Here is a 15,288-nt window from a genome sequence, read left to right as displayed (position 1 = left end):
ATTTGGCTTAAAGGTAGATGATTCCACAATTTTCTATTCCCTTTACTAATTACAATTTAATTGTAATTTTTACCTTTTGTGCCAAATTACTTAGCAATCAATTTAAAATACAACAGAATTATAGCTAAAAGAAAATTCCAATAATATTTGATTTAGTAAGCATTTGGAAACAAACACACGTTGGTTAGAAGATATAACTGCATTAATTTTTGGGATACTGATATTTCTTATGCTTAGAAGTCTTTCTATAAAGTCCACTGACCTCTAAGTCTTGTTCCATTAGTCTAATGGATGAACAATGGGCTACTTCGACTATATTATATTGTTTTATGTTTTTATTTACTCTGTGTACACTGATTTTCATATCCACTATCATTTTATTTTTATTTGAACAGTATGAATTTGCAAATGTTATTTTTTTTTTACATATTCTTCAAACATCTGTTTAATAATTTTTATAATATTCTATTCAATATTCAGTTCCTTTTTCTTGTTATATGGCCTGACAATGATCATTGAATACAACCAAAAACATCAGTGTTTCTTCTTGAAGTATCAGAGTTAATTTTTTAGTATTTATCCAGTTGATAATTCCGCACTTCCATTTGGCTTTATATGCTTTTCCAAATCTTCATTTATATATAAGAAATATATTTACTTTATTATTATATAGATTTAATACTTTTACTATTATTAAGATGACAAAGTTGAAGTGTATCCCACATGGCATATATTCCAGTGCCTAGAACTATGTCAATGATCAAGGTAAAATTACACGACAAGCTATTAATATGTTTATATGCTGTTTGCGACTATCTGTTTAAGAATTTCTTACTAGCCTACATGTATTCAGTAATTGATTTGTGTGCTGTTGTGACACCTAATATTTGGAGACTTTTGTGTAGTGTATGTGGTATGATGTGTGTGCAAGAAAGTACCTCAATAATTTTGCACAGATGCCTTATTTTGTGAGTGTGTTCTGAATATTTTACTAATTTTTTCAGTTTGTGTATTTTGTATGTTGTAGATGTTTGCAAGAGCTATGTCTATGATGTATGTGATTTTGCTTTTTGTATGCAAGCTTTTGATGTATTACATTTGATACTTGGCTGTGTCAATATAAGTAGCAAGTTTGTGTTAAAAACAACTTGATGTATTGTATGGTTTCATGCACAATGTAGCACTTCCTGCAAGTGTCATATCTTTTAAAATGTGCTTCCTGTAGCTTTTTTATTTTGACCAGGCCATGTATGGCAATAACCCTTCCTCCTTTTCAGAGAGGCATCCATAAGTCAGACAGCAGTTTAATGCAGTTCTGTCAATGTAATCCTGACTGTTAGGATGCCTACCACGGAACTAGTTTTGTGTACTTATCATTATTATTGAATATATCCTTTAATTGTGAACAGAACAATCTAATATCTTAAGATTCAAGAATTTTTTTATAGACTATAATATATTAATGTTCCACTTGTGGCAGTTAAACTATGTTCAGTTGCTGATATTTGTACTGTAAACTAACATCTAGTACATAATGTTGGAAGTACAAAGCTATTTCATGATTATTTAACAGACTTAACTTTTTATTGGGTTAAACAAAGTTTTTGCATTTTTTTGAAAGAAAGATCAAGACGGTTTTTGAAAAATAAAATATTTTAATTCAATCAATAATGTAATTTCCATCACTTCCAATTACCTTCTCCCAATGGTCTACAAATTTGTGTATTCCATCTGCATAAAAAGTTTTTTGTTTTGATTTAAAAACTGATCTATATCAGATTTCACTTTGTCAAAATTTTAAAATATTTTTCCATTTAAACAATTTCATAATGATTGGAATAGACAAAAGTTCGATGATACTAGATCAGGTATGTATGGAGAATGGTTAAAATTTTCCAACTCCCTGTTTTATTTTTTGTTACATTATCAAACTTGTGTTTGAGCAACCATTATCTCGGTGAAAACCAATTCCCTTCCAGTTTACCAGCTGTAGGATTTCTTTTTAATATTTTCATTTATTCAATCCAATTGCTGACAGATATTGGAATTTATACTTTTGTTAGGTTTTAAAAGTTTGTAATAAATTATACCATTCATATCTCACCATGCACAAAGAAGTATTTGTTTGGAATGAAAAGGTCTATTTGGAGTCAAAACTGCATATGTATGTTAAATTATAATAGTCCGTAATTCATAATTAACTAGAATTTTGTTATTTACTTGCTGTTAACTTTAGTAATGTTAAGAATGTATTCAAATATTTAGCATAAATAATTTCTCACCCCTTTGAACAAGTAAACAAGATAAACAATAATTTAATGTTAACAATTTTCATATATATATTTTTTCTTTTGAAAAGTAATGAAAAATATTTCGGAAAAAACCTCTAAATCAATTTAACAAAACTACTTTTTCTAAACTAAGTTTCGTTTATCAGAATGTTTTTCATTAAGTAATGAGCAATTGTTTATTATGATATCATCACAATGCTGGGCTGCAATTTTTAATCATATTTTTCATTTATTTAATTTAAAATATAGGCTCTCAATCTCAAATTAGAAGTGACTCATTAAATTAGAATTTTAGTTCATGCTATTATCATCAGCGTGTGCTAAAATGCAAACAACAGACTTGCCTGTAAGATTTACAAATATCCTATTAGACAATTGACATAATACAGGTAGACCTCCTACAACGCGGTAGATACATTCCTTGAAAATACCGTGTTGTGGGAAATCGCATTATAGGAGACACCAACTTAATACAAAAACTGGGATTCAGTTCTAAAAAGAGAAAAACTGCCTTTTACGGTGTAACATTTTCATCATTTTTTAAATTTATGTACATAAAAAGCTTAAATAAAATTCATCATCATATAAAAACTAAAAAGATTATGAATTCAAGTCAAAATCAAAAAGAAACAATGTTATGCTCACAAATTCAGTCCTCATTATCACTTATTATAGTTGTTCAAGAATGCTTGACTGGCCTTATTTCAAGATCTGAGCTTGTTTCATCAACAAGTTCCACTGCACTTCCAGTAGGTTTAGGTTGTAAAAAATCTGTCATTAGAGATTGTTTGCTCTTGCTTTGCAAATCTTTATAAATTTCTTGATAGGCAGATAAGCAATTTTGAAGACTTCTTTTAAATATTTCCGTTCTCTCTGGCAGAGGATTGTTCTCTAAAAAGTAAGATTCCATCTGTTTCGCCATGTCGAAACATTTTTCTATACCTTTCAGAGTGACGTTTTTGGTTTCTTCATTGAAAAGATCTTCAGAATTATCTTCAATCGGTAATGTTTCGGATATAACTGTCACCAAATCTGCTTTGTTTATTTCATTTTCCGTAACCAATTCTAGAATATCATCAACAGTTATTTCAGTAAATCCATCGCCTCCTATTGCATGTGCAAGGCTTACTACGTTATTATATTCATGCTGAATTGTCTCAACAACATTTTCCTGACTGACCATTTCTGGTAATAAAGCTTTCCAGGAAGCATTTAGAGTTGATTGGTGCATTTCTTTTAGGGACAAGCCAATAATTTCTACACAACTTAAAATTGAAAATTGTTTCCAAACTTCACTGACTGTAATATCTATTTTCTCCAAAATTAATTCAAATGATTTATGTATATAGTATGATTTAAAAGTCGCTATGATTCCTTGATCCAAGGGTTGCAACAGCGGAGTGGTGTTGTGTGGTAAAAATGCAATCTCAACATTGGGATGATTTAAATCAATTGGATACAAGGGCGCATTATCTAAGATTAGTAGAACTTTGAATGCTAAGTTCTTCTTTTTTAAATAATTTTCTACATCTGGAACAAAACAATTATGGAACCAATCCTTAAATAAATGGCCAGTCATCCATGCCTTTTTGTTGGCTCTCCAATACATGGAAAGGTTGTTTTTGTTGCACTGTTTCATCGAGCATGGATTTAGTGCTTGATGAAGGAGCATTGGCTTGGTAATAAAATCATCAGACACGTTACAACATAGAAGTAGAGTTATGCAATCTTCTGAAACTTTAAAGCCAGGAGCGGTCTTTTTCATTTTTTGAGATATAAGTCCTGTTAGGCATTTTTTCCCATGATAATCCTGTTTCGTCAGCATTAAACACTTGGTCAGCCAAATAACTCTTTGTTTGAATAATATCTGCTAGTTCCGCTGGATATTTTTTTGCTGCATCCTCATCTGCAGAGGTCTTTTCCCCTTGTATGTGTATGTTGTGCAACGAATGGCGTTTTTTGAATTTTTCAAACCAGCTATTGCTAGCCATGAATTTAACACTAATTTCATCAGCTGACGACTGTCCCATTTGCTTTAAATAATCAAGTATTTTTAAGGCTTTGTGTTTAAGTGTACTTTTATTTAAAGGCAACAGTTTCTTGTTCATATCTTCTACCCATAATATTAGTGCCTGTTCCATTTTTTCTATTATAGGTGCTCTCGGATGAGCAACATTTTTTGCAAAAATAGATGATCCGGATGGGACCGAATTCCTAATCTTTTCTTCAGATTGCTTAATCGACCGAATAGTCGACTCATTTAAATTAAAATGCCTACCAATATCAGCTATCTGCTCATGATTTTTAATTCGATCCAAAATTTCTATTTTTGTTTGAAGACATATAAATTTCCTTTTTAATGACAGTCTTTTCTTTTCATTCTGCATTATTATGGCTAAAATTTTTTCAATCAGTTTTGTGGACAGTAAAAATTGCAAAAAATAACTTTCCTTCACTATGGTGTTAAAAATATACACCCAACAAAAGTTTATACTGTATTTTGTACCATTTTTGCAGTCCCCATCTATTGAAAGAGTATAAATGATCAAAAATTTAGTGATTTATTTGAGTGTTTACGGTAAATGACGCACATCTGTCTAAAAACCGGTCTTCCCCTGAAACTTTCATGGGAATAACATGCCAATGTTGACAAACAGCTGTTCTCAAGGACATTTAGTTCTGTACACCGAACTGCGGTGCATGTTATGTGATCCTTTGCGATTTTTCTGTTATGTGAAAGATAATTTGTTTCTAAATACCCTAAACCACGTTGTAAAAGTACCGCATTGTAAGAAAATTTCTGCGTTTTTCCAACTGCGTTGGAGCAAAGACGCGTTGTAAAAGTACCGCATTGTAGGAGGCCTACCTGTATATATACAATGTAATTTATGCTTTATTACTAGTTGCAACTATTACTTTCTTCAGGAGATTAATATTCCTTACATGTTTCAAAACAAGTATTTAAATTACATGTTTAGAATAATAAATCTCATCTGAAACAAATCTAAATAATTAAACTATTACAGAAAATCTAGAAATCAATTTTTAGTACTTTAACATTTTTGCTGTAAACAAACATTTAAACCTGATCATTACATTTAAATCAACTTACATTAAAATATTAAATATGTTTTAATTTCATTTTATGAAATGATTAAAAAGTTAGTGAATATATACTGTGTATATATATATATATATAAAAGAAATCAATGCAATTTAATGTATGAATTAACAATTTTCCTTATGATTTCTGCCTATGTATATTAATTTATAAACAGTGCATCTATGCAATAATTGAATAATGAACATCTCAGTTTTTTCTTTACTAAAGTTTCTTCAGAAAAAAAGTCAATTTAATATTAAAAGGCTAATATTTTATGCTGATTTCAATGCATAATAAAAAATTTTCTTACTGGGTTTAAATAAAGTTTTTTGGGGTATTTTCAATTAAATCTTTTCTAATTTCAATCATCATCATCACCTATATTACAGCTAATCAACTGCTATTTCATCTGCAAAAATCCTTTGAATTTAGCTTGTGTTTTAGTCAACAACATTCTTATGATGCAAAAATACTTTTAATCACTAAGATCATTCTCATATATTAGTGAAGATACATAAATTGTATTAAACAAAATTGTAATCGGGACATAAATTTGAAAGTAACAACATAAATCAAAACTTTGTAAAGCAAAATAAATATTTTTTCTATTTCATACTACTGAACAAAACTTATAAACTTCATATAGACAACACTAAGTAAAAATTGTGAAGCATACTGTATTTATTTTATTATAATCATTTTTTTAATAGTTTTTATTCTGAGACTATTCAATAAAAGTTACATATAGTGCTATAGTTGTAAATTCAACAGTGTCTACACACTTTACAATTTTTTTTCTAGCACTTAAAATCAGAAACATAACCAAACAATTGTCTTAAATAATTAGACTATAGCTCTGCTAATTTAATGATTAATACAGTGGGTGATCGGTTAATGAACAAATCAGACAATGAACACTTTCGTGAAAGATTTTTATGTTCGGACAACGAACACCTCACAGAACAAACACAAGAAGAAGCAACATAAAATAATAAATACCGATTGGTTTTCCCTTGTCTTCAAACAACAATTCGAAACTTTTCAGAGTGCAGGAGACATCGACACTCAACCAGGCCATATACTGATTGGACAGTATTCCTCCAAACTTTGACTCTCCCTTGTAATTCCAGCCTTTTATTTTTCTGACAGAAGCAATTCTTTTATAGTATTCACGAGACTGTCAGGCGGGCACTCGTTAAGTTTTGCGTCGGTTTTTATTTTCGAAAGGTGAGAGTATAATAGCAAAGGTAGAGAGTGGGCAGAAGATGTCTGATGTCACTGGGCAGTATGGCTTGAACAGGTCTACAGTAGGTTGCAGTTCAATCTTTATCTAAGAAAGATACTGTATTATCAAGAAGACTCAAGCATCTTAAGGAGTAACAAAAATCACATCTGAGAAATAAAGAACATTGAAGAGCTCATAATGGAACTTGAAACTGGTCTGATGAGACAGAAGACCACAAAGAACTCTTGAATGAAGAACACTAAGAAACTCGGCGAGATATGTTTTCTTCTGAAAAAGAGGTTTAATGCCGACATCTGCTATTAAAAATCTTTTGTAGTAGTAGGGAGGATGTCAGAACAACAATCTTAGAATGGCATACAAACCAGGTTGAGGTTAATAGGCTTAGGGATCTCTGCAATTACAATGCTATTAATTATTTCTGTAAAATCCTGAAAAAGAGAGAAAAGCAATCGACACTGGACAGATTCTTTAACCCCTACAAACCGAAAAAATATGACTAATAAAAATGCAAGACTGTATATATGTATTTTTATTATTACATATACATAAACGTAGTAAGAAAGTATATATTTTTTATTTTTTGGGGTCTCCAGAACAAATTAATCAAATTCCCATAAAAACCTATGCTAAATCGATAATCAGTTAACGAACAATTCGGATAGCGAACAAAGTCTTGGAACGGATTATGTTCATTAAGCAATCACCCACTGTACTAAGTAATAAGGTTGTGGGTTCAAGCCCCACCTTGGGTCAGTTCTTTATTTCCAGATGGTTCTAAATTATTTAATAAATTAGTAAAATTATTATTATTAATTTAGTTAAGAGATGGCACCTAATGTCTACCTCTAGTAGCAAATTACTTAGTATTAATCATTAAATTAGCAAAGTTATAGCCTGGTTATTTAAGGTAATCATTTGGTTATGTTTCTATGAGTATATACATAAGGGCTTCACAATCTTTGATATACTTAAAATTAGCATAATGAAGATGAATATGAACAATTTTTATATAAAAAGAAAGCTGACAGAAGCTTTTAACAAACTTTCCTGGCACTTGAACAGAAGGATAAAAGGACCATTAGAAAGTCCAACAATTTTCCATAATACTAAGATACACAACTTAAATAATAACATAAGCTTAAAAGCAGTTGTGGAAGTAGGCCATATAGTCTGATTTTGTCTTTTTGTTCTTCATATATTTTTCCCCTGCTCTTTGTCCTTTCTCCCTTTTAGAACTTTCTAATCTCCGTAATTCTTCCTTCTTGGAGGTGAGGGCCACTTTCTGGAATAACCAGTACAACGAGTACAAGGTTACCTGAGGGCATATGTGGAGAAGAAGGGTCACTTTTGAGCTGGTGCTTAGAGAGAGAGGATGATGAAAAAATAGATGTGATATTGTCTTGTACCTGGGTAGATGGGTAAAGTCAACTTCTAGTGGTAATTCTTGAAATTCCTGGGTCAAAGTTAGCATGTTGGAGTCAGCATTTGACCAGTTGCATATTCTGAATGAGTGACAGACAATTTGGATATAACTAAAAACCCTCAGGAACAAAGGAGACGACAAAAATGTGAGTTTTGTGCAAGAAGTTCCATGTGGCCTCTCACAACAACAAGAACTAAATTTTTCATTTGAAATCTCTCTCTCATATTCCTTTTTTATAACAATTAATTTGATTTTTCTGAATGTAATTAATTTATACTGAGAACTTTCAAAATATTAAATATTAAAAATAAATAAATAAATAAAAATGAACAAAATGAATAATAAAGTAAGAAAATAAACAAACTTAACAAAATAACAAAAAAGTTTTAAAAAATTCAGTAAACTCACCGTGACTTTTTAGTTTTGTTTTTGGCAGAAATCCGTAATTCCTTTAAAATTTCATACCTCAATTTCCTGCTAATAGGCAAGTGTTTTCAGTCATAAATCAATCAAAATTTAATTACATTACATACTATTAATTTTTGTTTGGTTAAAAAGTAGTTTTAAACATTTTATACGAGTGAATAAAGTTTTAATAGAGTACAACAATGATTTTTTACAATAAAATAAGAAATTATTTTACAACTTTAAATGCAACATTTAGTCCTTTAAATCTGCAAATAAAACATTTACTGAATCATAAAAATCTACTTTAAATAAATTTTAAAGTTATTATCTATATTAGTTATAAAAATTCAAATTAATATTTTAATATATAGGCACAAGATAAACTAAATAAAATGGATGAGCATTATTATGCAAGTGTTGGAAATTTAAAATTTGTAGTAATTCAAATGGCTTATTTTTTATTTAAGTAAAAACCAAACCATTTAAAATATTTATTATCTATTTTGTGAATAAACAATGTTTAGAATTAAGACTTAATAACAATACCAAAATACAAGTTTACCTATTAGTGAAAGTTGTAAAGTTTATGCACTTCAAAAAATTAAAATATTTTAGAGCTTAGATAATTGATTTTCAATTTCTCATACCCTAATTACAGCATAAAATTAAATTGCATAATTACATTGTTTTAATTTAGACAAATCCATTTTCATTGATAGCATGGTGGAATGTCCAGAGATAACGACTTTATGTAAGCAGCATTTCTGATCAGAACATATTTCACTTTGTAAAATGTGGATAAAGAAGAAACACGAGCTCCAATTCACTGAAATGAATATGTATGAGTTGTTTCATAAGTCTGTGTTAGACAACTGTCCTGACGTATGTACAGGTATACCTCGACTTACGTCGGTAATTGGTTCCAGGAGAGGCGACGTAAGTCGAATTTACTTGTGTAGTTTCAACTTATGTCGTAACTAAACGCCAATAATGAGCACTTAAAGACCACTAAATAAGACGACAACACAGAAACACGGATGTTTTCATGGTTCGTTCCCTAGGATTTATAATGATTATATTAACATTTACTGTAAATGTACATATTTTAATATGATTTTGTGCTTTCAACACTTTTCTAGTGATATTACAACTTCAATGTTTGTGGCGGACAGATTTAAAGTCAAATAAAATGACTTAAACTTGATTTTTATTTTTCCATATACTTTTTTGACAAACGACGTAAAATCGGGAACGACGTAACTCGAGAGGGACGTAAGTCGAGGTATACCTGTATTGGATATATTTCAAACTTGTAACGATGAATGCAGAAAGTCTGTTAAAAGTAACAAATTTAATTTCATGTAAGCTTATCCAGTTACTCTTATACTTACATAGATGTTATAATGTTATCAATCATCAGGAATTTCTGTAAGCTTTGGCATCATTTTGTATATTTCAAGAAAATGCCAAAAAGCTTAATTTTGAGGGTACGGATGGGTTTTATAGCTATTCAAGGAAACCAAAATTTGAGTAAAAACATTTTTGGAACTTTATTCAGACTAACTTCAGCTCACAATATTGTTCAAAACAAATTTAGGATACATGTAATAATCAACTTTTTACTAGAAACTGACAAGAGTTAAAAATTTGACAATCTGATGACATTCTACAGTTTTATATTAAGAGAAAGAAAAAAAATGTAAAAACTTATTTTAAAGCCCAACAATTGCTGAATTTTATAGAGCTAAATTATACTATTATATATATATATATATATATATAGTAGTAGTAATATAGCCTGATACAATTCAGCAGTTGTTTGGCTTTGGCTTATAACTATTAGGTTTGAATGTTTATATTTGTATACATAAAACATTTTTTTTTTCTGAGATAGTACAACCATGGAATAATTGTTATCAAAAACAAATCCAGCAATGAGTTGCTTAACTTTCCCAGCAACATTTGGTGACACCATCTGTTGTTATATTTTATTTTAAAAACTTTTTATATTTTTAACTATTATAAAATGCCAAAAAGCTTAATTTTGAGGGTAGGGATGGGTTTTATAAACTGGAAATGCTAATAATGAGTAAAATCGTCATTAACTCCGACCACACTAGAGATACACACAACCCCTTTTATTTCCCCACCCCCTCGACTTTTAATCACCTAAATTTAGTAGCATCAATTCCCCTAATAAACAAACCTACCTGCAAAATTTCAGAAATTTTTGACAAAAAGCACAGGAGTTATTAGGTTTCAAAGAGGGTGGACAAAACCGTGCCCCCCACAGAGAGAAAACCCCCAAATTTTTTTGCGTTTCTTGACATTTCAAGGTGTCTTGAGTTCAAAAATGTAAAAACCTTTGGGAGTCATTTTTTCCCTCTGTTATATATAATAGCCAGGAACATAATAAATAAATAAACGACTGCATCACGTCACAATTCCACTATTACTATTGAATATTGTTGTATTAATAGATATTTATGAGGCATCTAGTTATATTGGGTGCTGGACAATATAACACTTGTTTTGTGACAAGTATTTGAATTATTATGGCCTGCCTCGGTTCCTTTGTAAGTGTACTTTCTGTTTAATTACTCTATAGTAAGTCAACTTAAATGATTTTGTCAAACATTAATTTCACTTCTATAACTTCATAATTGAATTTTTAACTTGTAACCATTAACACTTCATAATTGCATAATCCCAAAAAATTTAGTTACCTTCATTAAAATAAAGATAATATTTGGATTCAGAAACTTTACTTTCATATTACAAGGACTGAAGATATTCACTGGATTCACATATCAGTAACTTAGATTCATAGCTTCACTTTTATTACATTAGTTTTATTTAAATGTACTTATTTTTCTCTATACAGTGGTGCCTCGTATAACGTACACCTCGAATAACGAACGCTGCGAACAACGGACTTTCTGTTTGGCCGTTAAGTGACTCGAGCAACAGACTGGCTGCGAACAACAGACTTTCCAGCATAACTGGTGACTGCTCCATGGGTGCGTTCTTTAATAGCGGTCGCTCTGCGTCTCCGCTATTATGGGAGTGCGCTGCTGTTTGTAGGCATTTAGGAACAACTGTGAAAGAAAGAAAGAAAGATGGCGGCGCCCGCACTATCGATAGTATCGTGATGGAGGAATCTATAATTCTAAAATAAGAGCTTTAAAAGGCAAAAGAAGGGTCCCAATTGTAAAATTTAACCATAAAATGGATTATTTGTTGAAAGAGCATTCAAAATAGCCTCGAAAAAAATTCGTAAAGACACTTACATCACCGCGTGTGCTAACTCGTGCTTTCACAATTTCTAAATTCTCATTCATAAAACCACATAATGGACCTGGAAACAAAACTATCTGAGCCATGGAGGATGCCATGTTGCTTTCCACCATAAACTACTTTTTTTTTTTTTTTTTTTTAACTCTTTCCGCCCTGTGGGCACTAAGAGGGCCTCTTTTGCAAGCCATTATGGGTTCGGCTAGGCCCACAATGGGGCGACCGGGTGGAGAGGGATGGGGCCCGACATATCCGGAAGGACCACCCCCCTGAAAAATTCCTGGGGATTTTTCGACCCATCGGGATTCGAACCCAGCACCGTAAACTACTGTTACAAGCGGCAGTTTTTGCCGTTCGATGGCGCGCACTCCCACCGGAATTTAGGAACGCGTTCCGCAGGAATTTTTAAACGGATGTCGCTCGCGCTGAGTTACGCGGAGAAATAAAAGAATGCGCCCCATGTTCATTTTTTTTTTAATGATACAGTACGGTTATCTTATGCTGCAGAACGAATTAGATGTTTAAACATGTATTTCTATGGGAAAATGCGTTTCGTATAACGGACGTTTCACTTAACAGACATGCACCTAAAACGGATTAAGTACGTTATATGAGGCACCACTGTATATAAATAATCATTTATCTGCAAAAAATATCATTTAGTAGATTAATAACAAACACTTTCATCTACAATACAAATTACACTTAAAATATAAAATAATGATAAATTTTTAGATATCACTGATGGCTTAAATACTTTATCTGAAAAATTTTATCAGATCGAATGTATTTTATCTTACGAGTTATATAAGGATTGAAATGATGACGATGTGTCATGAGATGTCAATTTCAATACTTTGCAGTAACTTTTTCCAAAATCATACTAATTAGTATTTCGAGAAAAAAATAATTTCAAAAACTTAGTACAATAAATTGCCAAACATTTTTGAAACTTTTTATCATCTTACTCACATTAGAAAAATTTTATAATGGATACAATACATTCCATTATATATAGATTAACTATTGTAAAAAGACAAAAGCTATGAGAAAACTTTATAAATTTCTTTCTTGGTAATTTGACATTGTATAACTAAATTTTCTTATTTAATATAGCACAGTCCAAAGAATTATAACAGTGACTTAGAACTGACAGCCACAAGCTTCGTGTAATTAAGGCATAATTTTTGAGAGAAGAGCAAGTGTAATTATAAAATCCCATCAACATGGGCCTAGTATATGCTAAAATATTGCTTTTTGTGAGAATGAAATCCAATCCAAAAGAAATCACAAGAAATGTTAATATTTGGTGTATTTTTACACTGTTCCTGTCAGAAGTTTTGTTTAAGTTACTGAGAGCATGAATAATATTAACTGTTCATGGGATAAAATTAAATTTTATTCCATGAACAGTTAACAATTTTACATAATTTTATGTGATAGAGTTTATATTAATAATTTAAGAATCACAAGAGAGAGAGAGAGAAAGAGAGAGATAGAATGAATATGTTATATCTAATATCACTGCTTTTAATCCACAACACAAGATTGAGGGAGAAACTGTAGTAAAAGAGAATTGGACAATGGTCTTTGTTCTAAGATAGGTCCCCTAGTGAACAAAACTGATTCTTAACATAAACCATGACAGTTTATTTCATTAGATGTTATAATATTAATTATCAAAAATATCATTAAAAAATCACATTTTGGCAATATTTATTTTCTGAAAGGTAATTTCATTATAAGTATCTTTGCTTTTACTACAACATATTATATATATATATGTATATTGTATACTAAGGTTATATGCAAGGTTCCTAACATTTGCTTTTTGTTAAATATCATAGTTGAACCAGTGATTCTCAAACAGAACACTTCAAGAGATATCTAAGCATACCATGAATATAATGAAAGTATTTTAAAAACTGTATAAGTGAGTTTCTTCTCAAATTTAATTATATCCATGATCAACTAATAGCTAGGCTAAACCCATAAAGTAGTAATTATTATTGTAAACAGCAATTCCTAATTTAATATACAGCATCATAGGGATCCAAATTGAGTGTGACCAAGCCAACAATTTAAATAATAAAGTTTATTTATTAAGCCCATAATGTCATACAGATTATGGTTACCATTTCCCACATCACAGGTGAGAGTTACAACTGTTATAGATAACTCGAAACAAATCTGTCCATTTTTTTGTTCTTGATAGTAAATGAATCCATCCTTTCTTGATAGTCTGAGTTTTTGTCAGAGTCTATCATCATTTTTTTGAGACCTAATTTCAATCCCAGAACTCCCCTTATCCTTTTCATAACCCTCTCTCTCCTTACTAACTATAACTAAATCAAAACAGTAGACCCCTTTTAATGTGACCTTGTCCAATTAAAGATGCAAGAAAAGTCAATTTCTTCCAATTAAGCCTCAATGTTATGACCTGTGTATTTTACTAAATATACTTGTCCCTTATTTTTGTCACCTTCATAAATGTCACTTCCTCAGTTCTCTCACTGTGTTTGATGAAAACCCTTGCAACTCAACTTTGTCACTTCCCTCAATTCTCTCTCTTAATACGTAACATGATCAAAAATCACTAGGGTAATAAAATCCTGATTTGTTGGAAATAAAATGGGCAGTTGATGTAACTGATCAAATGCCTAGTTATTAATCTAAAAGACAGCATACGCATTGAATGAAGTTTGGAACAAAGTCCAGATATGATTAAACACTGCTGAGTAAAATCACAATACCTTCCTCCTATTATCTCCCCTATAATTAAAGCTGAAATATCAACAAGTGAACAAGACTTGCAAGACCTATTAAAGTGTTTCAGTGACTTGGGTATTGTTGACACTACCAATATTGACATAGTTGACTATGTTTCCTGTGACTAAGACTGATATGCTCCTTAAATGCTAAGGAATTATTGAAGCTATTTCTGATTCTACTCTTGACTTTTAAAAAGCAGATTACGATGACAATGATGGTGAAATAAATTAAGATAGTAATAATGTTCCAATAATTGCCCCTGACATGGCTTCCTGGCATATACCAATGCCACATTATGTTACATATTCCTGCCTGAATATAGCTTTACCATTGAAATGATAAATGTAATTGATAAAAATAAACTGCAATAACTTTATTTTTAAATAAATGTATAATATTTACTTTATAATCATTTCTAGTCAGAACAAACAAAAAGATTATTTTTCTCATAATTAAAAATATTCTCATATTTACATTTCTATGAAACAATGTCCAGAGCCTTTATTCATAGGCCCTTAAGCATTACTTAAACATGTTTATAGTAGTTACACGACTGGAAAATGCATTCTGTCTCTCTAATTTTAAATGTTACTGTCACTAAATTTATTAGTCAATTTATATAAATATTTACTTAAACAACTTGATCAATTTGTCAAGTATTTGCTTATATTTAGTTTTATTATAAATACTTTTTCCCCCCTAGAAGAGAGTGTCAAATTTGAAATGTTTAATAAATAATGTGTAATCAAGA

General features: G+C 30.5%; 3 protein-coding genes across 12 annotated transcripts in view; all 3 read right to left on the bottom strand.

Moving 5' to 3' along the window:
• The window catches only part of Rbcn-3B (WD repeat-containing protein Rbcn-3B), a 70,944-nt gene that overhangs the window by 37,889 nt on the left and 17,767 nt on the right, over nucleotides 1–15,288 (bottom strand). For 8 of the 10 annotated variants that reach the window (XM_067284711.1, XM_067284707.1, XM_067284710.1 and 5 more), the window contains exon 2: nucleotides 8,472–8,540. The exons of 1 other annotated variant lie outside the window; for it this stretch is intronic. The gene's annotated coding sequence lies outside the window, so the exon portion shown is untranslated. The remainder of the gene's footprint in view (nucleotides 1–8,471; nucleotides 8,541–15,288) is intronic. One more of the 10 variants, XM_067284708.1, reaches the window with a different exon arrangement.
• LOC136987054 (tigger transposable element-derived protein 1-like) lies at nucleotides 2,971–3,963 on the bottom strand. Its single transcript, XM_067284690.1, has one exon. The coding sequence runs from the start codon at nucleotides 3,961–3,963 to the stop codon at nucleotides 2,971–2,973; it is 993 nt and encodes a 330-aa protein (XP_067140791.1).
• On the bottom strand, nucleotides 4,031–4,678 carry LOC136987053 (tigger transposable element-derived protein 1-like). The gene has a single exon (XM_067284689.1). The coding sequence runs from the start codon at nucleotides 4,676–4,678 to the stop codon at nucleotides 4,031–4,033; it is 648 nt and encodes a 215-aa protein (XP_067140790.1).

This window comes from Centruroides vittatus, unplaced genomic scaffold, assembly GCF_030686945.1.
Source record: "Centruroides vittatus isolate TY-2023 unplaced genomic scaffold, ASM3068694v2 scaffold_1444, whole genome shotgun sequence".
Lineage (NCBI taxonomy): Eukaryota > Metazoa > Arthropoda > Arachnida > Scorpiones > Buthidae > Centruroides > Centruroides vittatus.
This window is presented reverse-complemented; position numbering and strand designations above follow the sequence as displayed.

Coding starts and splice junctions, on each gene's coding strand:
- LOC136987054 (XM_067284690.1), bottom strand. CDS start 3,963: ATGCTCCTTCATCAAGCACTAAATCCATGCTCGATGAAACAGTGCAAC.
- LOC136987053 (XM_067284689.1), bottom strand. CDS start 4,678: ATGCAGAATGAAAAGAAAAGACTGTCATTAAAAAGGAAATTTATATGT.